This window comes from Ctenopharyngodon idella, chromosome 8 (assembly GCF_019924925.1).
Source record: "Ctenopharyngodon idella isolate HZGC_01 chromosome 8, HZGC01, whole genome shotgun sequence".
Taxonomy (NCBI): Eukaryota; Metazoa; Chordata; class Actinopteri; order Cypriniformes; family Xenocyprididae; genus Ctenopharyngodon; species Ctenopharyngodon idella.
In genome coordinates, this window is record NC_067227.1 from 18,071,236 (window position 1) to 18,099,166 (window position 27,931).

At 36.6% G+C, this 27,931-nt stretch overlaps 1 protein-coding gene across 2 annotated transcripts; it reads right to left on the bottom strand.

Moving 5' to 3' along the window:
* slc16a1b (solute carrier family 16 member 1b) lies at window positions 1–27,931 on the bottom strand. 2 transcript variants are annotated; one of them, XM_051903794.1, is made up of 5 exons: window positions 27,744–27,931; window positions 12,226–12,518; window positions 5,780–5,923; window positions 4,862–5,656; window positions 1–2,870 (listed from the first exon to the last, which is right to left on the bottom strand). In XM_051903794.1, the coding sequence occupies exons 2-5, from the start codon at window positions 12,440–12,442 to the stop codon at window positions 2,632–2,634; spliced, it is 1,395 nt and encodes a 464-aa protein (XP_051759754.1). In that variant the 5' UTR covers window positions 12,443–12,518; window positions 27,744–27,931; the 3' UTR covers window positions 1–2,631. The 2 variants fall into 2 exon arrangements, with proteins under 2 accessions (XP_051759754.1, XP_051759755.1); XM_051903795.1 differs by lacking the exon at window positions 27,744–27,931 and adding an exon at window positions 12,611–12,632.

Genomic DNA, 27,931 nt, shown 5'->3' on the forward strand with positions numbered 1-27,931 from the left:
TTTACATTTTTTAAAAAGTTTATTGATTTGCTCATCCACACAAAACACATCGAAACATACAAAATTTCACACGTGATATTGTTTAAAATACCTAAAAATACAATTACTTTTACTCTGCCCAGAATACCTTATAAGGGCCACTCTCCTAAATTAATCATGGAATCTCTGTGCACAAACACACACAAAATACAGTCAATCTTCCAATACTTCCTACCCGTCTCTCTTCACCTCAGTTATCTTTCTGACAGGAGACATTTTAAAAGCACTTTAGTTAGTGTTAGTGTTACTTCTGTTCAATCGGCCCACAAGAAAAAGTGGGAATAAGAGGATGGAACATTCTCAAGGTGGTCCATTTTCTGTACAGCAGTATTTTCCTTCACACAATTACCAACACTAATAAGAATCCTGCACACACAGTCGAGTGGAGTTTAGACAGCTCTTCCTATAAACAGAAGTGCAGTTGGAGCGATACTGATCTTATCTGAGAGATACTGAAATTGAGTCGTTAACACTGCACTGAATCTGCTTGTCTCGCAGCTGCTATTATTCAGCAGAGCTCTGAGATTACCAACTCCGCCACACCAGAGAACTGGAGCACATACCCACCAGGACCCAGACCGATTCATTTCTACTCAGGAAAAAAAACTAAATAATGCCTTACACTGTGAATGCTGCATGTGCATAATTCAAGAGGTTGAAATTAAAGTGCACTATACAAAAATTGCCATCTGCTGTGACTCAAACAACGTTACTAGAAAAGAATTACTTGTATTTGCACCCAAATGTTTCTCAAAAATACTACAAAGAAACTGCAGTGAACCAGCATATTTGAGTCACTGCTGTTGAGCCGCAGTGTCGCAATGAACGACAGCGGCCAGCAGGTGGTGGTGTTTCCTCCCTTTTTCAATGTATGTTTTTTCCTGAACGTGACAATGCAGCAAACTGCCACGGATGTTTGAGATCTGCTAAGTCTTGTGTATCTTGTTCATTTGGCAGACCTGAGAGTCGTGTTGTTTTCCACATCAGCAAAATGTAATCTAAAAAGCAGAAGGAATAAAATGGCTTTGGAAACAGATATATTCCTTCACCTACTTGCATTCTTAAAAGCATAAACACCTTCATTTTGCACTAGCAGAACTTGAAATCACGTCAGTATCTATAGCCAACAGAAATTCAGTACCGTGTTTGTTGCTGGCTCAGGTAGAAATGAAGCACTCTACTCTCCCTCAATATGGCACAAAACAAATTAATATCAGACTATGAAATTAAAATCAGTACACATCCTCTTGATAATCGCAAAAAGCTCTTTAAAAGAGGTTTCAGGAATTAGTATTGTATGTACCTGCATGTAGATAGAAAGGCACCCAATGAAAGGCAAAGGATCTGTTGGCAACTGTAATTAAAAGTTTCTAGACATCTAAAAACAACATGGTCAAAAAGGTAAATGAGAACACACTTTTAAAAGGATCCCCTATTTGAATGTACGCTAGTGAAACAATTATCATCTTCACTAAATTAAAAAAAGTAAAACATATAAGCTAAAAACACATCTCCAAAAGACTGCTCATGTGAAGAAGTGAGAATTGCCTCTCAGACAAAAACAAGACCTTTGCAATATAGTGTCTGCCGAAGTTCCTAAAAACAGTAACCACGGAAATCTCCATGGTTACAGTACAGTGAATAAAGAGTTTGATGAGCAACGTGAGATCATGAGATCACCAGAGCAGGAAGCAACCTGTCAAAAAAAAAAACATATTAAACCGTGAATTCTTCTGCCACGCAAAAAGGCAAAACACAGTAACTACATATTTTACCCTAATTCATGAGTGAAATTGAGTCTATGATCTGTTCTGTGACAGATGAGTTTTACTAAACTATGTTCAGATTCAGAGAAAACGGAGCATGAAAGTTGACATCAAATCAATTCAAAAACTTTGTCCGTCTTGACATTTCTGCGTTTTGCCTTTATATGGCAGTCTAGCATAGCCTGGCACTATTTTCTACCAGCCAATCAGAACAAGGAAGACTAAAATACAGATACTAAAACATAAAAACTCCACACTCAACTTAAAAAAAAAAAAAAGAAAAGAAAAAAAGAAAGAAAGAAAAGTATCCTACATATAATAATGACCTTTAGTCCAAAAAACTATTCCTATGATATCCTTCTCCCATGTCTTGAACCAACAAATTCTGTGCGCACGTCACCTTAAATGTCACACATGGCAATTCTCTTATGAAAATCTGCTCTATTTTGAAATGTGCATTTTGAAGTTTCATTCAAAGGTGAGATGAACGGTGTAATTCTGAAGTCAAAAACTAGGAATGCTCTTGTAATGGTTGTAATATAACAGAGAAAGGTGAATTGTGACATTAAGGTACAGAGAGACTCCCATATGAATGTTGGGAGAATGAAAGTAACACCTGAGGTGTGTGTGGGACTGCATAAAAGAGACTATTTCTTGGCAACACAGTCTTTTTGTGCTTTTCTAAATGCTAACTGAATCATTAAGTACTGCATTAGAGGGAAATTTTTTTCTGTGTTTATCATTTTGGACGGTCAAAACTGGAAGACGTGGATTGTTGGCATGTGTGCGCTGTTTAGAGTGTCCTTTTCCGTTTTGCAACATCCGCTCACGCATCCCATGCGTCTCCATCCGCCTCCTTTGCCTTCTCGTTCAGGGCATTGTCTATATTTGTCTCTTCATCCTTTTCTTCCTGCCTAGCTATTTTCTCCTCCTCCCTCTTCTCTTTTTCCAACAGCCGGTAGTTGATTCCCATTCCCACAAACAGGAATACGCTAGCGACCACCAGGACGATTCCACAACCCTGATATGTGTATTTATAATCATGGTAGATATCATTGAGTTTTCCTGCAAGGGGAGAAATGGAAAAAGAAAGTTTCATCAATCTCTGTTACACACTAACTGGACCAGAACATGCTATGACATTTGAGTGATTAGCTTAATAATAAAAGCTGAACTGCATAAGTCCTGTCCCAATCTCATGTCTTTAGTTGAGCCAATGTTGCCATAACAAACTGATGTTTTGAAAGTGCCACAGGGCCAGTGGACCACAGGCTTCTTACAAATGGCCCACTTAGTGTTCATTTTTAAACAGTGTTTTGTTTTAGTTATAGTTTGTCTTTGTTTAAATTGTCAATATTTTAATAAGTCACTTATTTATCTTAGTAATATCATTTTAGTTGATGAGAGCATGTAAAATTAGAATATCCGAACATTTTATATATTAATTTAACATTCATTAATATTATTACTTTAATGTTTTTAATATTTGTAATATTTAATTTTATGTAATTATTTTTAATAAAAATATTCTTTAAGTTTAAGTCAATATTTTGTTGTCATAATGATTAATTTTTGTAATGTCATTTTAGTTGATGAGAACATTAAACCAAATAACACTTTTGCCCCGTTTCACAGACAAGGCTTAAAGGGTTAGTTCACCCAAAAATGAAATTTCTGTCATTAATTACTCACCCTTATGTCACTCCACATCTGTAAGACCTTCATTCATCGTTGGAACACAAATTAAGATATTTTTGATGAAATCCGAGAGGTTTTATTTTAGAAAGCAACGTAATTACTGTCATTCAAGGTCCAGAAAAGTAGTAAAAACATCGTTAAAATAGTCAACGTGACTGCAGTGTTTTAACCTTAAATGTTATAATGTGACGAGAATACATTTTGTGTGCAAAAACAAAACAAAAATAATTTCATTCAACAATTTCGTCTCTCCCCTGTCAGTATCCTACGCTGTTTATGTTGTATAGACAGTGCAGGATTCTATGTACTACGTCAGAACGCAGACTCATTATTGGCCGGTTCCTGCGACCTCCTCCTGTTGCTTTCTATGGGGGATAAAAAAAAAACCTCTCGGATTTCATCAAAAATATCCTAATTTGTGTTCCGAAGATGAACAAAGGACTTGTGGGTTTGGAGCGACATGAGGGTGAGTAATTAATGACATAATTTTAATTTTTGGGTGAACTAACCCTCTAAGTCTAGACTAAAAGTCATGTTTGAGCTGTTTTAACTGAAAGCAACTAAAAATATGTCACTAAAATATGTCAGTGCTATTGTTTTGTCTCAAGATGCACACCAGTAATGTTTTGTCTCTAAGGCATGTTTATAAAGCTACGTAAACGTCCTAATTTAACTAAGGCCTAATCCTTAGCCCTGTCTGTAATTTAAATATTTAATTTGATATTAATACTATTGATTAAAAATTCTTTACATTTAATCAGTATTAGTCATGTCATATTCATACATTTTGGTAATTATATTTTAGTTGATAAGAACATTAAACCAAATATTTAAGCACTTTACATGTCAATTTAATTGTAATATTAATTAGTATTACTTTTAATATTTTATTATTTTAAATTTAAATGTTATTATTTTAAATATTTAATTTTATATATTCATATTTTTGATAAACTAAAAACACCCTATAAATGTAGTCAATATTTTGTCATGTCATAATTATTCATTTTTAGCAATAACACTTTAATTGATAAGAAAATATTCAAGCATTTTTATATAATAATATTTATATTTTATACATTTTATATGTATTATATTATACATTTAATAAAAACAACATATGAAATTTGTCTCAAAAACAAATTTTGCCATCATTTATCCTCTTGTCAATCCAAACCTGCATGACCTTCTTTGGAACATCAAAAGGTTCATGGTAAACAAAACTGTTTGGTTACAAACATTCTTTAAAATATATTCTTTAATGTTCTGCAGAAGAAAGTCATACAGGTTTGGAATGACATGAGGGTGAGTAAATTATGAGAATTGTCAATTTTGGCTGAACAATCCCTCAGCCTTACCCAGTAACGGCGGCCCCAGCAGCACAGGTCCACACTCCACGATAGTGACCAACCCGACAGCACTAGAGAATCTCTGAGCGCCCACCAGGTCCATGAGAGTCTCAAACAGCACAGAACTGAGCCAGCCGAATGCCACACCGAAAAATACAGCATAAATGGCAAAACCCAAGTAATCGGTGGAGAATGGCGCCATCAAGTGGCAGACACCATTATACAGCACAGATGCGGCAAAGAAGTACTGAATGCGTGGACGGACCCAGCGTGTATTGGCCACCAGGCCCATGGATGGCCGAGCAATCATGTCAGTAAAGGCCAGGATGGACAACAAGAACGCAGCCTTATCCTTGGAAATGTCTTTACTCTTCGCGTAGTTACTGAGGAACACAAGTGGCGCGAAGAGGCCAAAGAACATGATGACGTTTCCGAGCAGGTACAGCAAGAAGCCTCGGTGAGTAAACAGGGTCAGATCCAGAAAGCTGTTGATGGTCTGCAGGCATGTTTTTTTCTCTTGACGTTTGGGTTCGCCATCCTCTTTTGAAATGGCAGGTTGTGGTTTTGGTCCAATGGGCCGCATTAGCGACCCCGCAACACAGCAGTTCAGCAAAGCTCCTCCCAAGATGAGAAAACTGCCCCTCCACCCGAAATGATCAAACAGCCAGCTGTTCAATGGGGCCAGGGTGGACAAGAACACTGGGCTGCCCGCCATCGCGATGCCATTAGCTATTGGCCGCCGCTTGTAAAAGTATTTGCCAATCATGGTCAACGCTGGATTCAGATTAAAAGCCAAACCCAGTCCTAGAAACATAGGAGAGAAGAAGAGAAAGCTTGTATGCATGATTCAGAAACATGAGTTTGTAACTTTCATTATTTAATTGTACTCGCTCTATCTTCATGATTAGTGTCATTCAATGTACCTACCGCCTATAACTCCCACACAGAAGTAAAGACCCTCCACTGTGTTACAGAACGATGCAGCGACTAATCCTGTGCCAGACAGACAGCCTCCAGCCATCATGATGGGTCGACTACCATACTTATTCACCAGAATACTGCTGATTGGTCCTGTTGAGAAAAACAGGATAGTTAAAAAAAAAGAAAAAAAAGAAAGAAGACAATTTAGGATGTATCTACATTTGTGTGATTTGTGTGATTATTATTTATATAGCTAAATACCAATTAAATATAAAATAAATATAAGACACCAGATTGGGTAACATTTTTCAAATTGTTTCATATTCTATTAATCTGACACTAAGTTTACAAAACTTGTAAACTTGGTTAGGCCTGTTAACTGAAACCGGTGGGTTTAAAAAAAAGAAAAAAAAGAAAAGAAGCTAAATTTTCAACCCTGTTACCCCATTGTGGTGTTTTACACTTTATTTTATGAACTGTAAATTAAATTTATGTAATGTTTAGAAAATAGGTAAAAAAACAAAACAAATGGTTTAAAACTATATTCATTTATTTAGCTAAATAAAAATAAATAAAAATATAAAATAATAACAATGCACACAAACACACCACCCTGTGTAACAGAGTTGCAAAAATTGTACACATTTTATCAAATATATTTCATTCGACCTCTTGAGGTTGACAATCAACATTACCAACCATTTGTTGTAAAATAAAAATTACTTAATTTTTAAAAGAGTTTCAGGCTGCATTTTGTTCCACCACAAGATGGCATCACAACAGCAGCCATTCACACCACTGACTATTTTAAAGCAAGACTGCAGGAGGACACAGGAGACGATTCAGAGGAAGGAAACTGTGATGTGATATGCACACACTTCACTACATGGCATGTGATCAACTGAGGTGGTGAGGGAGAAAAACTTAATCAGCAGAATGAAGCTGACCTATGGTGACCAGAACAGGAACAGACGTGTTCATTTCAGTTAAGTTGGCTCAAACATTATGGGAAAGCAGACAAAACAAGCAGCCTAATATGACCTTGCTTTCTTCGACAGAATTACGAGGAGTCCCTCAAAAATACACAATTTCAAGATTTAAGCGGTTTTCAAAGATATACAGTAATTATTTAATTCTGGGCTGTACTGTGCATCACAGAAGACAAGTATTACATTTCACATTCAAAAACAAAAAGAAAGAGGATGAAATAGGCAGGTTTTCTTGGTGAATAAATAAACTGCTTCGTCAGTGCAGTGCTTCTCTTGTGAAAGGCCCCATTTAGAGCAGCGCGTCACCCTTAAACTAATCAGAGTTGAATAACTTCAAAGCAAACACTACAGCCTTTTAAAAGAGGTTGTTCAGTCAACATGGTAACTAAAGACTTTTTAAAAGATAAATACAGAAAAGACACTGATGTTTGGCATGGCTACTATAATAACAACCTATATACAAATCCATCACAGTGCTATTGAGAGATTCTGAAACAGTGCAGAAGAATCTAGCGCAAACTCCATAAATCATCATAGCCAATAGTATTGTGTACACACAACCCAAGCTAATGCTAACATGTCAAGTAGCTTTAAAAAAGACATGATAGATAATTCCTTTTAGTGCACATAAAGGTATAGACAAAAGGTCCTAAAATGCTATAAATTCTTCATTTATGTTTGCAAAATTTTAGTTTGTAAATATCTGCAAACTTTACATGTGCCGGTTCACCATAAAAGCTAATCTATCATCAGGAGGAGAAATTTCCTGTATGTTTCAAGCAGCCAATCAGAGTTCAAAGCAATTTGTTCGTCCCCCAGTCACATTCCTTGAATTAATTTACTCTGACAGGCTTTGTGTAGCACCAAACAGGCCATCCTTTCCAGTCCCAAAAAAGACAAAAACAGCAGTGATTCAAACACGCACATACACGATTATACAAACTGGTTCAGAGAGACGGGAGACAGCAGAGGATAGGTTTTAGATATTCAGCCGAGAGCTACTTGTAATGTGTTTTTACAGTTTTACAGAGAGAATTTAAAATGTACAACTTACAGAAGCACAGCAGTGTGATTCTCACAAACACACGAGAAAACTCAAACACTCTACAAGGCTGAAAACAGACACAGATCACACACAGGTATTATATGGTATAACTTCAGTAAGTGCTGACATGAGCTAAGAAGTGTCCAGACATCTTACTCAGGAAGATTCTAGATCTGACCTTGAATAAAAGTGAAGGACAAGAGGGCCACCACACTAGATTGTGTGATCACTACATCACTTCCATTCATTCATCACTCTCATTCATTCACTGACGTAAAGTTTTTTAAAGGTTTTTAAAAGTGCAAAAAACATAATGGAGATAACACTTAATAAAACGTCAAAATTAATTATAACAATGAGATTATGTGGTTTTTATAACACTGCTTGTGTCATTTTTTACAAGATGGACAAAATTTGTCACCAAAAAAAGTCATTTGGTTTAACCAAAATTTCGGTTTTACTGAATGACACTTTTGGTTATACCGAATGACGATGTTTTCATCAATGCTAACAGGCTGATATCTAGCTATCAAACATTTTATATTTAGCATAAGTTTTTAAAATATTACAACATTTTCCATGTTTTATAGCGGTTGTACCAAATGACCGTATGTTTTGGGACATGTGTATGAGCAAGTGAAAACATGAATTTTTCAAATAGTTAAGAGAGAGTTAGTTACTTTGCTTCATGACCATGTGGTCCTTTGCAGGTGTCTGAATGATGTCACATACTGTCACATGATATTGACGCATGACTTGATCTAAAATGGTCCCTTTATATTGGTTACTCCGAATGACATCAATGAATTAATTTTTCCGGACATTTTCTCATAACAAAGCAACGACTTCAAAACATAATTTTAATACCATTTTGCACTATGTTAATATATGATGTTATAAAATCATGCCAGAATAAATAAATATATACATTTATTACATTTTAAGATATTTTAATCACAAATTAAATGGCTGTATTGGCCTTTGGACAGTCAAAACGAATGACCTTTTGACATTTTTCATTCTTTATATGTAGCATATTTTGCTAATTAAAACCTTTTGGATTCAATAAAAGACATCTATTTATACTACCTTACATACTTTGGATGTCATATCTTTGTTTTTATTATTATTATTATTATTATTATTATTATTATTATTATTATTAAGGCCTTTGGACAAAAAAAAAAAAAAAAAAAAAAAAAAAAATTACCCGTCACGTCATTGACCCATTATACAAAAGCATATATATAGAACATGATTTTGCTAGGGTTCATGAGGAAACTGAAAAAAAAAAAAAAAAGATAAAATATTTTTTGTTTACCTGCATGTCATGTGACCATTAACCGACATCAGAGAATTGTGAACGTGATTGTGTTGTTACAATTTTGAAATATTAACTTATAATCTCAAGGCGAACTAAGTATTTCAGGTCAAAGGGGTTCAGAAGACCAAAAGAGTTTGAAAATGACTTGTATAGAATATTCTCATTTTGTTGTGCCAAAGTTCAAGTTTGGTGAACTCTCACCTGCAAATTGTAAAGCAACAAGGTGTTTGACCAAGAAAGGGTCTAAAAGTCACAGACTGACCTCTTGGTCAAATCAAAGAAACTATTTTTTGACCGTTTAAATAATAGAAACTTCACTTATTAGGAGAAGCTGCATGGTGGACTTTGTCAAGGGAGTATTTTTTGAATGCATCATTGATTTTATATTTATATATATATATATATATATATATATATATATATATATATATATATATATATATATATATATATATATATATATATATATATATAGAGAGAGAGAGAGAGAGATTTTTTTTTTTTTTTTTTTTTTTTAAATGGCAGACAACATGCGCTACCATTCGAAAGTTTAGGGATGGTATGATTTTATCAAATGTTTTTGAAAGAAGTCTTATGCTCACCAATCACGAAAGTGAAATATTACAGTAAAAACTGTAATACTGTGAAATGCTAAAAAAGAAGCATGAAATGTTTCAGCATCATTTACTCCAGTCTTCAGTGCCGCATGATCCTTCAGAAATCATTCTAATATGCTGATTTGGTGCTCAATAAACATTTCTTATTACTATCATTGTTGAAAATGGTTGAGCTGCTTAACATTTTTTTTGTAAACTGTGATACATTTTTAAGGATTCTTTGATAGATGGAAAGCAGTTTAGCAGTGACATCATTTTGATCAAATTTGTTAGTCTAGTTTGAAATTTTGTTTAATTAGTGTGACCACCCCTTATGACAGAAAGAAGAAAAAAGAAAAAAAAAAGTATAGAAAGTGATAAAGATTCATTTATTCATTAGGTTACTACACCACATGCTCATCTTCGTAACATTTACATCTAAGTATACTTTTCCTTTCCTTCACATTCACTTTTTTAAATTCACAGGTCACATTTACACCAACTGGTTCAGAAGAAAAAAGAAAAGAGCAACTCCCTCTCTCTCCCTCCCTCCCCCTCTCTGACTTTCTCAGGTTATAGGTGACTGGAAGAGCCTCTTTGTTGAGTTCAGGCTACGTGCAGAGCAACATGAACATAATGTAGTCAGTGTATATAAGTGTGTGGGGGGAAACCACAGAAACGTTTGACTCCAGGAAATGACACCATCAGTCTACACTGTACTCAGCCATATTCTCTCTGACGTGGTAGTTGACCTCAAATATTAGTCATACTATGTGTTCATGTTTGTATCCTCCCTAGTACAGCGTCAAGTGACTCTGCAACTCTTCAGACCTCACACCAAAAATTCATATATGTAAAGAAGTGCGTTTTAACGGTCTGATGACAAATCAGCATTGCATTCAAGGTGCTAGAACATCAGGTTGGAAAACCAGTTTAAACCTACCTCTACCTATTCAGCTTAATTATATGAAAACTTACACACCAACAAACACAGATGTGCAGCCCTGCAGTGCACATCAGTAGCAAAATGCAGGTCAAAGTTTAAACACACAGCTGTGTTTCAGATCTGACCTTATTTTACTCTACCAGAACACAGCAGAAACAAAACTGCTAGAGTGAGTTAAGGGGGACCTATTATGCAAAATTCACTTTTGCATTTGGTTTGGCTATAAATGTGTGTTGGCAGTGTGAGTACACAACCATCCTATAATGATAAAAATCCAACCACTCTTTTTTTTAATCCCCATAAATCATAAAGCAGTGTCTCAGAACAAGCCGTTTCCAGATCCCTAGCAATGTGACATCACATTAGCCACAGGCTCCGCCCACGAATGTTGACAGACAGTGCCGTTTTAACATAGAACCGCCCTGCGAGTTCACAGCCAGTTGTACAGTCTGCCATTGCTGCACTGACGAGAACGTCTCCCAAGCGTTTTAGGTGTTCTGTAGCTGGATGGATTAATCCACATAGCTCTCTCCATTTACTCACTAAATCTGAGCCGCTGAAGACGAGGTGGATTAATTTTGTTTTGTGAAGAAAATGCTCCCTCAACTCTACCGAAATTTGTTTATTTCATTTCACACCAGACTGCTTTGTGAACAAATGTCAATGCAAAAGGGACAATACAAAACAGAGGTTGTGCTAAAAAGTTGTTACTCAAGGATAGATCAGTAAACTGTTTGTGATCCAGCTTACAGTCTCAAGAGTGATACTGGATACGGCAGTAATGAAGGTAAGAGCACTTTATTACAGTTCATCGGAGTTGATTTACGGATATAAAGTTTACCAGTTTATTAAGCAACACCCGAAAAGGCATAAGGTCTTTATATATTTGCACTGTGTTTTATTAAGCTCTTACAGAGATTTTCTAGAGTGAAAACGTCTTTTGTGTAAAGTACAATAAACGTCATAAAACTCATCTGTAAAGTTGAACGGGGTCTGGTACAACAGGCTTGTACTAATATAGTAGATAAAAACAAGACGACAATATAAGTTATAACCGTAATTGAACTAAACTATGCCTGTTCTATCTCCATGAAGCATAAATTCACAGTTTCTGACATTATAGTGCATCCTGACTGAATCCTGACACCGGAGAATCAGCTCTTGAAGCTCTGCCCTCTTAGCCCGAGCGCAGCAGCTCATTTGCATTTAAAGGGCACACAATGAAATGGCGTGCTTTTTCCCCAAAAAGTGGCAATTTTAACATGCTATATAAATTATCTGTGGGGTATTTTGAGCTAAAACTCCTCTCATGTGACTTTTCGCCATTCATTCTCAATTACTCCCCACCAAACCCACGGCACGTTTTAGGGGGCTGTTATTACAAAATGCAGCCAACTCTTATCAAACCCAAGCTTTTTTTTTTTTTTAAACATTTTTTCACTCTCTCTCCAAACATTGATAAATGATTAAATATCTCATGAAAATATATATAAATTTATCAAATATCCCACTACCAAGCAGGACAGAAGTGAAAGTAGTAAACAAAACTGACCTCCTGCATACATGACAGCCAGCATGATTGAGGAGATCCATGACACTTGGCTGCTGGTGGCATTGAAGATCACCTCAATCTCTTTGAAGAACACCGTAATGGATTTGGGGAAGGCATAGGAGAAGCCAATGCTGATGAAGGCCCCTACCACCACTGCCCAGCCCCAGCCGCCCTCGGGAGGAGTGTAGCCCACCGGCCCTCCTGTCGCTGGCGGCATCTTTACACGCACACACTGATGAGGATGATGACGAAGAAAAGAAGAATCAGCTGAGCTTCAAGCGCACTGGATCAATCTGTGAGGAGAGAAAGAAGGATTTAGAGAAGAACACACACAGTCATAGACTGAAATAATAAGATGATTCACACAGCAGATCTCAACCCTAACCCTGTGAACTGTGTCAGACGCTGGTAGATCACACTGGACAAGATCCAATTCAGGGAAAGTTATACACGCGGACAGAGCAAGAGTACAGCATGTGAATGAACAAAGCGTGAACAAAAACACTGTGTAAACAGCTTGTAGTTTGAGCGTAACTGCTACAGTCAGTTACTCTTTAACAGAGCTAAATGTCAAAACACACAAACATGTGAGACATGGAAACATCAACTGTTCTTCCCACCACAGGTATCTCTGAGAACAGAGATGCTGGCTTAGATACCTTCACACACAAACGGTCTTTGCTTCCAGTGAGTCTCTCAGGCTTCAGAGTACAGAATAGGTTCATTAGAGCATGAAAGTCATGGTCTAGGCTGGTATGTGTGCTTGGGGAGGTGAAGGCTAAATCATTGCCAGGGCCTCAGATAGGGGGAGGTGTCTTATATCAGAGAGAGTAAAATAGATGGGGGTAAAGAGTTCCATTTTAATTAAGTCCTCTCTTTGTTGCTTCAGGCAGAACTTGCTTACCTGAGCACACTCAAATGCACTAAGAAGAGTACTGGACAGCAATTGTGCGTTCGGCGGAGTCATGTAGTTGAATAAAAGTATATTTAACCACCAACTCAGTGGTTAAATATACTTGCACCTCGGCTCCAAATGCATTTATGACTCGGGATTAATGTAAAAACAGCCCACTGCGAACACCCTTGTAATTCGCTTCAACCTTTTCGAACTTTATGAATGATTGTTTTAGGTTTAAGTGGTGTGTGTTAAGAAACTGGAAGCAAGCAGAGTACAGGTGTTTCTAAAGCACGTAGTGCCATCTGCTGTTAAAAACTAAGCTCAGAATCGACTCAAGAGAGAATAGCGATACATCGGAAAATACCAGAATCGTTCTAGATTCTATGTATTGTGAATCAAGAATCGATGTATTGCCCCAGCCCTATTTAAGTGTGTTGAAAGTTATGTTAACGTTACTCTGTGTGTTCACTTGTTGGCTGGTATGAGACACTTGTTGCACACTGCAGTAAGCTAGATCGATATTAGAATATCATATTAAAAAGAGCTGGATGACTTGTGTTGCTAAGTGGAATGCAGTTCCATTTTAAAACATTGTATGGTGGAGAAAAAGCTGTATTACTGTTACTACAAATAAAGCTCTTTCTGATTGTGCTATGTTAGCTACTTAACAAAATAGTGTTGTCTATTTTTCTTTTTGGGTACAAACATGTTACTCACGGTAAATCAAGGAAACAAGAGATTCAAACCATGTTGTGCTATATAACAATGATTTCTGTTTTCTCTCAATAAAAGGTATCCAAACAGTTGCTCACCTGTCTAAAAAAACACCTAATATATTAAAGCTTCTTTGGTGTTTCCATGGTTTCTATGGAAGTAAAACTAGAAATCGAGGGTAGCGCGGATATGACGTCATTGACAGGCGACACAATGACATAGGCTGTTACACTGGTTGAAATAGCTGATTTCTCTGGATTTAAACATTGTTGGAAACACTTGGGATAATGCAAGTACACAAGTCAACAAAATATATAACACCGTTACAGTCGTTTTTGGATATATTTACGTCCAAAAATCGTACATATTGTGCCTTTAATGTGCCTCTGGTCATAGAACTTTCTGGACGGATGCCGCGACTTTTTAGGTCAGGTAGAATCTGCGATCTCTGACCCAGTTTGTTTGCTGGCTTCCATGGCTGCAATACGATGTGTTTTATGCCAACTGGCAATTCAGGGTGTTGAAATACTATTGGGTAAATTGGCAGTGGGCAGGATCACACAAACAAAAACAAAAACAGACATTCCGACATGGAACACACATTTCAAAGTAGAATAACTGCTGTAGCATTGTTTTTCTGAGTAATAAGTATGTGAACTTAGCATGTTTATCTAAATATCTGCAAACATATTATGGTATGTTTATGCTTTAGTACAGTCAAAAAAAATTTACATACAGCACCTTTAAAGGTATACCCGCCCAAAAATGAAAAATCTGTCATCATTTACTTACTCTCATGTCATTCCAAAACTGTATGATTGATTTTTATCTGTGGAACACAATAGATATTTTGAAGGATGTTGATAATCAAACAGTTTCCATTGACTTCCATTGTATTTTTTGTCCATATAATGGAAGACAATGGGAAACCAAACTGTTTGGTTTCCAGCATTCTTCAAGATATCGTCTAAGTTCCACAGAGGAAAGAAAGTCATACAGGTTTGGAACAACATGAGGGTGAGTAAATGATGGCAGAATTTTCATTTTTGGGTGGACTGTCCATCATTAACCTATGTTATGTTTTGTCTAAGCAACCATGACAACTTAGTTTCATTCTACGTTAAACCGGTTTAAGAATAAGGTCATACGGTATTTGCAGAATCATGGGAATTCTCAAGGCCTGCTAATGCATGTCCAAAGAAACTAAGTGTCAAGTCAAGTCAAGTCACCTTTATTTATATAGCGCTTTTTACAATGTAGATTGCATGACTGTGTAAAGTACACTCCCTCTATTCAAAGGATGAAGGAGAGATTTAGAAGTTTGGGGTAATTGTTGGTGAAATCTAGTGCAGTGAGCAGAGGTTTTTGGCATAAATAGTGCAGTGAAGATTTTTTATCAAGATAGCAGATGACACTAACAAATACGTGATGATTTATTTGCCAAACGTTCAAGAGGGTCGAATTGAGACTAACTCTGTTGCTGCATGTTAAGCAAATACAAATATGAGAGATAGCAAAATTAAGACACCTTTCCATTTCAAAAGTGGTCGCACATTATGGTGGGGAATAGCTTCTGCCATTCTGCCACTAGAAACAGCTAGGACCTCTAGTCTTGAATAGCCTAACTTCTGACAAACGACAAAGTCTGGTTGAAAAGATTCTGGCCAAGGGCTGCTTTAAAAAAAAAAAAAAAAAAATAGCCTGACCAACATCTAAATTGACCAACCACCTGCTTTTATGTACCATTTAAGGCACGTCTCTCTTCTAACATTAGGGCACATGTTGTTCTGACGATATGATGTTATAACAGAGCCAAAATATTGGAGAGTTGCAGAGATAACAATAAATTATGAGATGCTGAGACATCTAAGCAGCTGTTCGGTCTTCAAGTATTAGGACACATATAACATCATTGCCAATACTGAAATCCTGAAAACATGTTCTGAGAAATAAACTCCTGCTGAACTCAACATTTCTAAAGAGCAGCTTTCACTGGCACCCATAATAAAGTCCTTACAGGCTCTCACAAATATTTACACAACACAAATCCTAAATTACAATCCAAAAAAAACATAAGCAGTATAAATAAAGCAACATTTATACTCAATGCGAACTGCCATTTGCAACCACTGGAGTAGAATGGAGTAGAATGTGACAAGTGGGCAACAGCAGAATGGAATCAGATTGAGTGCAAGTTTGCTAAAACATCACCTAAATGCAAACTGTTAATACTTTTAATAACAATAATCATTATTAAAATAGCATGCATGAAAAGTGACATCAGCAAGAAAAGTTATTTGAGACCAAGAACAAGTTGAAGTTGAGATTAAATATTACAAAAGACAAAAATGATTTCTTTGGAATAACATGCATTAAAGTAAATACTGTCAATTTTGATTTAATGTCAACTTGCATGTGACAGTTTCAATCCAGTATGTGATGTCATCCTCTTGTATAATGCCATCAAATGTACAAACATCTGTGGTCAGACAAGTTCATAGACACATCAGCTGGATTGCTCTGGGAACAAACTGAGAGTCGAGACTTGAGTGCTATGATCTTCCCTGTGATGTTTTATTGATTACTACAGACTAACCTCTGTTTGGTTGGTGATGATTAAGTGATGATTAACCCTACCTCTTAATCCTAATTGGTCAGCAAATCTGTCAATGTCAACTTTATTCATATAGCACCATTAAAAACAACAATTGTAGACCAGGGTGCTGTACACTATACCATATACCACAAACATTTAACACCATATACATAATACAACACCAACAGCTCATTGTCAATCACCTTCACAACTTGCTGATTTGGATTTTTTTCACTGTACCACACACACAAAAACAACAATTCTTATGAGAAATACCAAACAGCTCACTGGAGATGAAACAGAGCCACAATAAACACTTGAGAATTTCGCTTGGATGCCCAGGTGCTTTTTCACTCACGCACAATGGGTTAATAAAGACCATCACATGTCGACAAAACCTCTGAGTTTGGAAACATCTGTAGGCTTGAGCACTTTAAAGTGCTGATCTGTTTCCTAATACACTCCAATGAGTTCTGTGAGGGACCAAAACCCCAGCAGAATACCAGATCAGCTGGAGCCAGATCAACTCATACATAAGACTTGTGCATTCCTACCCGCTGTTCTTTTAATACTCTGGAAACGTATGCATTTAATCTTAATGAAATCTGGTACAGAAAAAACTAAGGTGTGTGTGTGTGTTGCAACCTCAAGATACCTAAAATAAGCGTTTTTGTTTTCCGCTGACTTCGCATATGCCCTCATAAGGGCAGCGTAGCTTAACTGCCATAGGGTTATTTATAAATCATTAATAAAGTGTATGACAACTTGGCAAAAACTTCTGGTTACTGCAGAACCACATTGATGTAATACTCAGTGGTCAGAAATGTATTTAAAATCAACATAACGTTATTACAACACCTATACAATGTATGCATCCATATTTATGTGGAAATCATTTCAGTTTAAAAACTGAATGCTTGTTTTAAACTCTGAAATCAGTTGAGCGTTCCTTTTAAGGACCATGAATACCAGGCTAATATTAAATAGCCTGTAAATCTCCCAGAATGCTTCAGTATGGCCCAATTAAGCCATGAAGAGGCTCTTTCCTCCTGAGACTGCAGTGTTGGACAGGCTGCTGGTTCAGCGGTCTCCTGAGAGTCTGTGGATGTCCTAAACTGCTCTGCATAGTGGATCTGTGTGTATACCAATCAGAAGAGGTTATGACCTAATATTTCTCCACTGGGATACTGACTAGTCATAGGTTGAAAGATGATGGTCTTATGCTTTTTACAAGAGACAAGAGATCAGCACTAAAGGAAGCAGATGTCCATTATTACCCTCTCAGTGTAGGTCAGGTGTTCTGTTTAAACCTAAAGTAGGGATGAGTCAAATTGGTCGACCAGTTGGTCAATAGATCCATCATCAGCCGACATTAATTAAATCCCATTAAACCTGGATAATTTTGCATACACACTATGATAATGTTATTCCATATTCTGTTAACATTTTCAATGGATTTTCACTTTGCTCTCTGAAACTGAAATGCAATTGTGACACCAAGTGAAATTCTTTGAAGGCCGAAACGTCAATTCATGCTGTTTCTCAACAGGTATCTGGAGAAGTTTTTCAGAACAGCATGTTCTTTTCATTATTCAGACACAACAGGTATTCACCGCAATGCATGGTGGGTAGGGAAGTATACTGATAGTACAGGAATAAAATTAATTCACGATAACGAGTAGTCTCCTCTGTGTATAGGATGCAGTGGCACTTACCGCACATTTTACAAGATAAAATATGTCAATGACGCTCAGGATCTGTAGCACACCAAATCCTCCACCATCATCCTATCATTCACCCCATCTCTCCTTACTCTCATCACGTAATAACTGTAATCTGATTCATGCTGCACTGTGCTGTGACTCTGCAGCTCTTGCTGTATCATAGACTTTATATATAGGAAGCCGGTGCACTGCTATTACTTATGAATGGGAGAATACCCAATACGGTGAATAAGCCCCGCCTTCCACGTGAAAGAGCCAATCGTTGATTAGTAAAGTCATCGAGTCACTGAAGTTGCCTTTAGAAGCTCCGGTTCCTACAGAAACAGGCAGCGTTCTCAGACTCGTGCTCATGACTGCACATTGGCTGGTCTAGCATGAAAAACAAGCTTTTTAAAACATTATCTGAACATAAGAAACATGCTTTATGAGACTGTTGTTGTCAGATTTCATTGGTGTTTTTAAAAATGAAATTTAATCGTACCCATTTTTGTAGAATTTGATGTTTCTCTATTCAAAAAGATAGGAGCTGCACTTGGATGCCCGAGAGGCATTTCAAAGATGGCTGCCGAGAGAAATGACTTGTCTCAAAGGGACTTTGGCTGTGGAGAAGACAATTTCAGTTTATAATTGTAGCATCCATTGTCCACTGAACTAAATGGTTTTTATTTCTATAAAAAAAAAAAAAAAGAAAAAAAAAGAAAAAAGACAGTGCGGGTGGTGCCGTGGTGGGTAATGCAATTGGGTGTACAGTCGGTGTAACACCGGTAACACCGAATACAGCAGCCAGCAAGCCTAGTATTAACTTGAAAAGTCATTAAAAATAATCACTCTGGTGATTAATCTGTCAAGCACTCAAGTATACAAAATGACAAGAATGCCTATCCCTAGTTTTTTATGGCTTAATGGTTAAATCAGTTTGAAAGAAATATCACTTCCTACACCGTGATGCATAATCTCCATCTGTTACGCAGGTGACATTTAGTCTACCTTCCAAACGCCAAATGAACTGGATCTTCCTGTGAACATCAGTCCTCTCTGGCACTGACCGAAACAGATCACTAAGAATAAACCCATCATAAAACCTAAAACTTTATATATGCTGGACATGAGTATGCATTTCTGAGATGCTCAAAAGAATAACAAAATCCCAAGAATTTTAAAAAGATTACCTTACTGAATCTAAATAAACCTTCAATTCAACCTCCATCAAAACATCTGTAAACACTGAATGCATCTACCTGTGGAATGTTTAAAAGACAGAACATTATTATTGCAGTAAGGCCAGTGGCAGTGTACAATAAGAAATGGCACAGTAGACTTGGAGGCTATGAGATTTTAGATATGACCAATTACAGCTGTCTAGACTAGAGCTCTGAATGCTAAAGACATCTGGTCAACCAGTTTACAGCTGCCATTATAATAAGAGCCCTCAGCTATGTTCAGAAGAATATACCATTCTCATTATTGCTGCATTAAGTATATGAATTTTCTTTACTGACAAAATACTGAGACAACGTATGACAACTGTATAAATGTGGAGGAATACTGTATCCCACGATACAATTTGCTCTATTTTACCTTTTATATCGACTGTGATGGATGAATATGAGATGATGCAATATCTATGGCTCATTATATGACTCATGATGGGACTGCCCAGAGTTAAGACATAGCCTAACACAAAAGCGCATTCATTTTCAAGATGCTAAGTGGAACTCAACTTATACAAATTAAATTAAACATGCACTATTAAAAAACAAAGCAGGTAGTGTACAGTGTATATTGTGCTGTACTAAACCTTATCAGTTCATACACGGTATAAACTTGAGGTTAATGATCTAATTTTTACCAAAGACAACAGACACATGACAGCTGCCAGCATCTCAAAAGAAGGAAGTGATCGTTTCCTGAAACTTCTTGGTCTGGATTAAAAATAAAAATTTACGAGTGTTAATGTTTAGTCATTAATGGGCAAAACATCAAGGGGAAAAGTGTGATAAAATGCTTATGTGCCTTGGAGTCCAATCTTTTAGGTTAAACACTTCATGTCAAAATTTCTATGCAAAAACATAAGGATATACTCCATAGTATTGAACTTAACCGGTGCCAACTAAACTACACTCACCCTCATGTCATTCCAAACCTGTATGACTGACTTCATTGGAACACAAAAAAATTGCATAGGAGTATTAAAGGTTCAGAAAAAATATAAAAACATTATGAAAGTACAGCTATATTCCAAGTCTTCTGAAGGTATACTATAACTTTGTGTTGAACAGACTGAAATAGGGGTAAGATGAGCCAGTGGGTAAGTTGACCCACCCCCTGTATCTTGGCAACCATACCATTTTATTGTCATGTGACCATATATTTTAGAACCACCCATCATTTCTGCCAGACTGTGAAAAGGAGAAGAACATGGGAGGAGTGGAAGTCGCCTATTTACTTTAAAAACTGTTTTTGGCTTGTCAAAGTAAAATTTTAACATAACGGATGTAATGGCTGTTTCATCAAAGCAAATTTGTCCAGGTCTAAAACTATTTATGATGCATATTGGTGATTTAGCAACGTATAAAACCATGCAAGTCATTTAGCTAAATATTATTCTGAAATGGTAAGCCAGCTAGCTTTTCCTAAAATGGCAGCTGTGGGGCAAAGTGAGCCAAATGCTGTGGGGTAAGTTGAGCCAGCGTTTTAACTTACCCCACCATAAGGCATTGAATTTAAGTTAAATCTGAAGTATAAACTGGTGTCATTTCAATGTAATATTATGCAACTGGTTTAGTTTATCTTTATTTTCGAGTTTATTTGATAGGAACAGTGTACACCAAATCCTTCTCTGATACGAACCAGAGGATGTTTAATCATATATATCTTTCCACCTGTAGTCTCTAATGGCCTAACATGGTCGACATTGCAGAAAAACTACCATGTCAAGAACCTTTTGACTAAAATGTTTATTAGTTTCAGTGACATTTATTCATTCTTATTTAGTTTTTATTTAATTTTACTCAACAAACTCTCTGTTTAGTCTGTTTATGGGAAGGTTACAACTTTGATGTTCAACATATTGTTTCAGAAATACAAACAATTAAAGATACTGAAATTTCAACTTCATTTGGTTGGTTTTGTGTTGTTTAATTTAGCTTTAAAAAAAGAAATATTTGTAAAATATTTTTACAAAGAATATTTGTAAAATGAAATTTGATTATTACATTAGTTTTTAAAATAGGTACATTATCTTTAAAATTTCACATGGGTTTGATTCAGATTCAGTTAGATGGTCAGTTTACACCTACCTACTGACTCGGATCAACTTACCCCTAACCTGGGGTAAATTGAGCCACAGGAACACTTTTTTATAAGAAGCCATATTTTTAGAACCCTTTGTCATAGATGTATTCTGATCATTTAAAATGACATCCTGAAATTACTTTAAATACTTTCATTGTACTGCCTCATTTTCCCTAATCTTAAGGACCACATAAGTAAAAAATGGCTCATCTTACTCCACTCTCCCCTACAAGTCTTTATTCAATGAAAATAATTTCTCCTTGGTGGATTCATGAGAGAACGGATTCATGAACGGATGCCTTCAGAAGACTTATGACCAGGGCTTGACATTAACATCCGCCAACCCGCCAAATGTGGGTAGATTTCAGCTGTGGCCGGTAAGACAGCCACTCCCACTAGCCACTTTGGCGGGTTGAATATAATTTCAGCCTACAGTCGAATGAACGGTAGCTAAGCTCGTTGTAGTTGTATCACAATTCGTAATCGATTAACTTGCAATTAGTGAAGGCGGGAGTGGCGGAATAGCGCTGAATGACACACAACAGAACTGCTCTCTCTCTCTCTGTCGCGCACGATCAGATCTCCTTGCACCTGAATAGTCAAATACACGCACACACAGATGTCAAAATGTCCATCATGAGGAGTATCTCGCGTGAATACAGTCGGTTATGGCTTAAGTGTACGTAAACAGGTGGGTAAAAACTTGATATGTGTCAGTATATTATGTACATGCATTCAGCAGCCCAATTAAATACCTGTCTGTCATTAATGTTAATCAAACAACAGAAGATGTTAAATAAATGTTAAATAAAAAAAAAAAGTATCTGAAAAGAGTTTAGGCTATTTAATTTTGGCCTACTATTGTATTTGTAATTTGCTTCTTTGTTCTTTTTATATAGCCTAACAAAAATAACTTATACAATTATAAAATTTATCATATTATGGTCATATTACCCACCCTTTGCCCACCCGTACATACCAGCTGATATACCATGTCTTGATTTAGGTGGTCAATCTGCATTTGAAAGTTTGAAAGGGTTTTAAATCTAGCTAATCAAGTAAAATGACTCAAAATCAAGTAATTTTAGCATGCCAAAGTCAACTTTAATCATATAAAATTTAATTTCACAACAGCAAAATTGTGACCAGTGAAAATCTGTGGCAATAATTTTAGAAAACCACTATCCACAGTGGCTGGTGAGCAAAAAAGTTAATGTCAAGCCCTGCTTATGACATATGGGCCACTTAACTCCACATTCATTATAACTGCATGAAAAGAACGACCAGCACATTATTACATGGTAATTTTTTTATATTTTTGCCACAACTCTGAAGAAATCCTCAAACCATTTCCTCTTTTTAAGAAATCTGATAGAGAACGCCCAACATCTACGTCAGAAAACAAGTGAATTAATCATGAAATCAATTCATTGCTTCATAATGGTCATCACTCATGAAACTTTCATTATATGAGTAAATTCGAAGTAATTCGCATGTAATCGGACTTTCCCGAAAACTCTCCTCCGGATTCACAAACACTTCGTAAACATCAGATTTGATAGTTAAACGCGTGTATGTTAATGAATTTCAAATAGGGCGCGCGTGCACGCTCATTCACAATTAGCATAATCCCTGCCTTTGAATTACAGCTACGTAAATTACATCTCCAGGAACGCTGTGGAATCTTCTAGACTCCCTTCTCATGATTAGCTCCAGTATATTGCATAAATGCAAAAAAAGACTAATAGACCATAAGCCTAACAATAAATGTTCAATATGTGTCCACCAAAGCATTTTTAGCCAGCTGAAAAATGCCTGGTGCTCTTCTGATAATGGCCAGCTGGTGGCGCTTGAGAGCACTTTGGAGGTGCAGCGTTTTTCCAGCTGAGACGCTCTGGTTGCTATGGTTTAGAATATCCACGGCAGTAACGCGTTACTAGTATCTCATTTTGAAGAATATTTCTGAATATAAAAATGCAGTAACCAGCAAAATTAACTTCTCTATTGTTGTTCAGTCATTGTACAATTAGAATGATTGGTCGGTGTAGTATTTGTCCCGCCCCTCCTCCACTGTGATTGGATGGCTGGGTAAAAAGTGACAGTGACGACAACTGTGTTTTACCCAAATATTTCAACGCTCAGCTACATAAAAAAAAAAAAAAAAAAAAAGTCAGGGCAAAAGAACTCATGAAATATTATTATGGTACATAATGCATCAAAATCCAGTGTCATCGGTTTGCCTAAAAGAACACAGAATGTTCAAATGTTTTACGCACCATTTACACGTGGTAGGGAAAAGGTGTAAATTTGCTTCATACAAACTAACATTTTGAAAATACAAACATTCTCATGAATCCAAAAACGTCAGAAAGGCTTTAAGAATGTTTTACACAAAAATTCGTTCTGCTCGAGTTTCATGAATGAGGCCCAATGTGTGGCCTCTAGTCAGAAACCAGACTGTTCATTTAGCAAAGTTTTGCTTACATGCATTTTAAATTGTGTGAACTACAAGTCTTACAGGCTTCAAAGTCTATCAGACTGATGGTATTTTTCACAATTCCCCTTCTCTCACTCTCAGCAAAGCAGCAAGGATGGTACTGAGTGACATACTTTATTAATCCATACACAAAACCAAAGTACACACTAACACAGCAAGTTATTTGCTTCTGAAAACAGACTGCTCAGTATGACGCCTGATGGAAATCTAAAAGTGGGCCCATAATCACCCAAGAGCCATTCTTATGACCCTGATCAATTATTAACGGTTGAAACAAGTAGCACACACACAGTAATATATAAGGAATAAGTATTAAAAACAATTTCACAGGCCCTTACACATACACAAAGACATTAAAATCACTTGCCCTTTCAAATTCTTGAGGCCTGAGAGGTGGATTTAAACACTCCCCCCAACATTCATTGGTTTCTGACTGATATACGCAACATCTGTATCCTCAGAGCTCTGACGAGGAAACATTTGACTAACGCACACTAAACGTTTACATGTGAGGAGAGGGTGTGAGAGAGTTTTCTCTCTTTCACTCAGAGTTAAAGCAATTATTCATCCCAAATATGAAAATTACATTGACAATGACAATAAATGTGGACTAAAGCTTTCAAGCTTCAAGGCAAAAAACCCTCTAAAAAAGTATCATAAAAGTAGTCCATACAAAACATGCTCTATTTTCTATATAAGTTTTCTTGAGCCATACAATAAGTTTGTGTGAGGAACAGAACAAAACTCATTCTACACTGATAAAAGCTGTTGAAAGCTGCAAACAAATCAATGAGTGAGCGAGAGGTTCAGTCTAATTTGTAAAAGAATCATTAATTCATAGTTTTAAGTCATTTTTGAAGCTCTTCTTTATTGTTATAACATTTAAATAAATAAATAAGCAAGCAATGAAAAAAGTCTTACATTTTCTCCTTTCTGTCTACGGAAGAATAAAGGCATAGAGGTTTGTAAATGAAACTTTCATTTTTGGTTGACCTGCCTCTTTAAGATATTGGGGCCTCAGCAAACTTACAAGGGGGCTTCAAGATGACTTACAAGTTACAACGATATAAAATAAGATAAGCTAAAATAAGCTAAACAATTAAAATCATGATATTTATTTTAATTTACCCCCTTAACTGTTTTTTTTTTCCTTTGAAGAAACAGGATTTTCATGGTTGGAAAACCAGGATATATGAGAAAGCCTCAGTTAAAAAGTGTGATTTCTAGACTTGTACAATTCATGTAAATTAATAAAATCTTGGGCATTTTTATAATGAATACAACTTGCAAGATATGTCAAGTTCTAAAATATTTAATGGGTAGAAATTGTGAATAAAAAAAAAAATACTAATTTTATATATATATATATATATATATATATATATATATATATATTTTATTTATTTACTTTTTTTTTTTTTTTTTTTTTAATCCTTATCCATTAAAACATGTAAAAGGTTATGGGGCCTTCGGATATTGTTGTGAAAAATAAAGTGGGCCTTGGAGTAAAAAAGGTTAAATGCTTTAAAGATTTTGACAAGTGTTTAAGAGTGAGTGCATCTCAATAGAATTAACATTTACCACCAAGAGAACAGCGGAACAGCCAAATGGACCAGCCTTAAGCCATTCACACCTCCCTTTGTACTCCATTCTTATTCAAATTTTACTTGTATTCTCAAACTTGACTCCACTCAATAGATAGATGACGAGAAAGCAGTCTTCATGCTCATCGTTTCCCCTCTTCATTTCATCAAACCACAGACTTTAAGTTACCCAATACGCTCTATGAGACTGAATGTCACAACCATAGACTCTGTGCACTCAAAGAGTGGACACAGTCAAAGTCTCTGACACGCAACAGTGAGTTTGCGGCATTCATAACTAGCCAACAATAGAACGTCCTTTCGGTCACATTCAATTGCCACCTCATACAGGGCACATAACCACACACACAAACCATCACTATGAGCCTATACATGTATACCAGCCAAACAACCACAGACTGACTGACACTATAGTAAGTTTGTGGCTTGTCTAAGCAACAAACTATACCTGTAAAGAAATATAATAACAAACTTAGCACTAAACAATACCTGTAAAGAAATATAATATCCATCACTGTGTTGTTGATGGTGACAGTTTGGAATCAATTCAATTGTGTGCTCTTGGTTGGTCTTGTGACCCCTTTGAATCGCTGAACTCTTTCCCTCCCTTCCACAACCTCTGCATTTGCCCTTGTGTGAACCTTTGATCAATTACAAATCAGATGTGACCACTGAACTTTACGTCAAATCACACTGAATGTTACGTCAGTCGACTGGATCTCAAACAACACAAAAACAGCCCAGTCAAATGGACTTAAGCAAACATTACAGCAAAACATTGCAACAATGCTTCGCTGATGGGAGATTATCATTACACTCTCAACGGGGGTCAAAGATGAAAATGCATCAGAAGTCTCCTGGAATTCGTTACTACTGAAATAATTTCAAAGTTGCTCTTTTGTTAAGTAGTGATTGTGTTTGCATTTTATGCCAGAATTCACTTTCCATAAAGATGCAATAAAGTCATATCAGGTTTCTGGCATGCAGCTACCTGTATCTTGTACCACACAGAGTCCAGAGTGGCACCATTTGCGCCCTTATAAGAGTCTGACCTCACTGACATCTCTCTACCAAACGTTGTTCTTCTCCATGCTAGTCCTAAATTGGGTAGGAATCTGTTTAATTCAGTCTGAGTTGACTTGATGACCTACATTTAACCTCATGAGAATAGCTTGCACCATTGATGATTTATGATGAAACATGAGATGTTGAAACATTCCCCTGCAATAAAAAGCTGATAAACTAAATCAGATTCTCTTTGAGAATCCGCCGTGACAATGGACTATATAAAAATGTCCTTCATACAGTTAGATACAGTTAGCATTTTGATCTAAGTGGAGCAAAGTGAAGTTTGCTTAGAACTTCTTATTTGTTTATTCAAAGTGTGAACGGAAGTGGAGCTCTAATTTAACAAAGCAAGTAGTTGGTTTCTAAGTCTGACCATCAGTGTTTCTCTTACTCACTTTTTGTCTGAGTTGCTTTGTGACATTGTTTGAGAAGAAAATCAAGAAATATACAAACTGGCCAAATTACTCTGAAAAGCAAGCTACTCAATGTCTCAAAACCTGGTGATATGTCTGCCTAGAGAGCATTTGAAGGCATATGAAACGCAGCACATGCCTATGATGCTCAAAAACTTTAGGTAGGCATCTCATCAGGATTGATCCAGCCTAAGAATAAATGACTAAGTGAAAACACAAACGTAATCTTCTAATAACGATTAAAATGATAAAACAAGGGATATAGCCGCATTTGAACAGATGCGGTTTTTATTAATTCTTATTTTATTGTTTATTTTTACGCACATCCATTGCGCACGTGAGCGCGTGACACGTATGCGTGGCGATGAACTCAAAAGGCGAGAAAAGCGAACAACGTGATAATGGAGACCCACTTCTCAGTCTAAGAGAAGGGTCTGTTACGATGTTGGAGGGTCACAAACACCCTATTCACCCAGCAGCCCGTCTAAATTGGGCACAATGTGCAGGTCTGCGAGCACTGCGACATCGCGAATGATGTAACTGACAAAAAACATTGAACGGCGGCCACAAAGAGAGTGTGCTTGCACCCTCCAGAGTTTAGGTTAATTCATTGTGTTCATCTAAAGCTCAAGATGCACTTTTCAATGGACTCCCCCTTTCTCTCTCCAGCAGGAACATGTGGTCCACAGTATACGCCTGTAAACACATACCTGTGCGTTTCATTCACCAACTCCGGTTGCAAGTGTGCGATATCCTTCTGTGATGTGCGGTCCCGGTTCACTAAGCAGCATGGAGAGCTCTGAATGTCTCCATGAATTCGTGGATATGTGGTGTGACTTTCCCATCCGCTCGACTGTGATAGAAACCCTGCTGCGCATGCGCACAACTTGTACGGCCC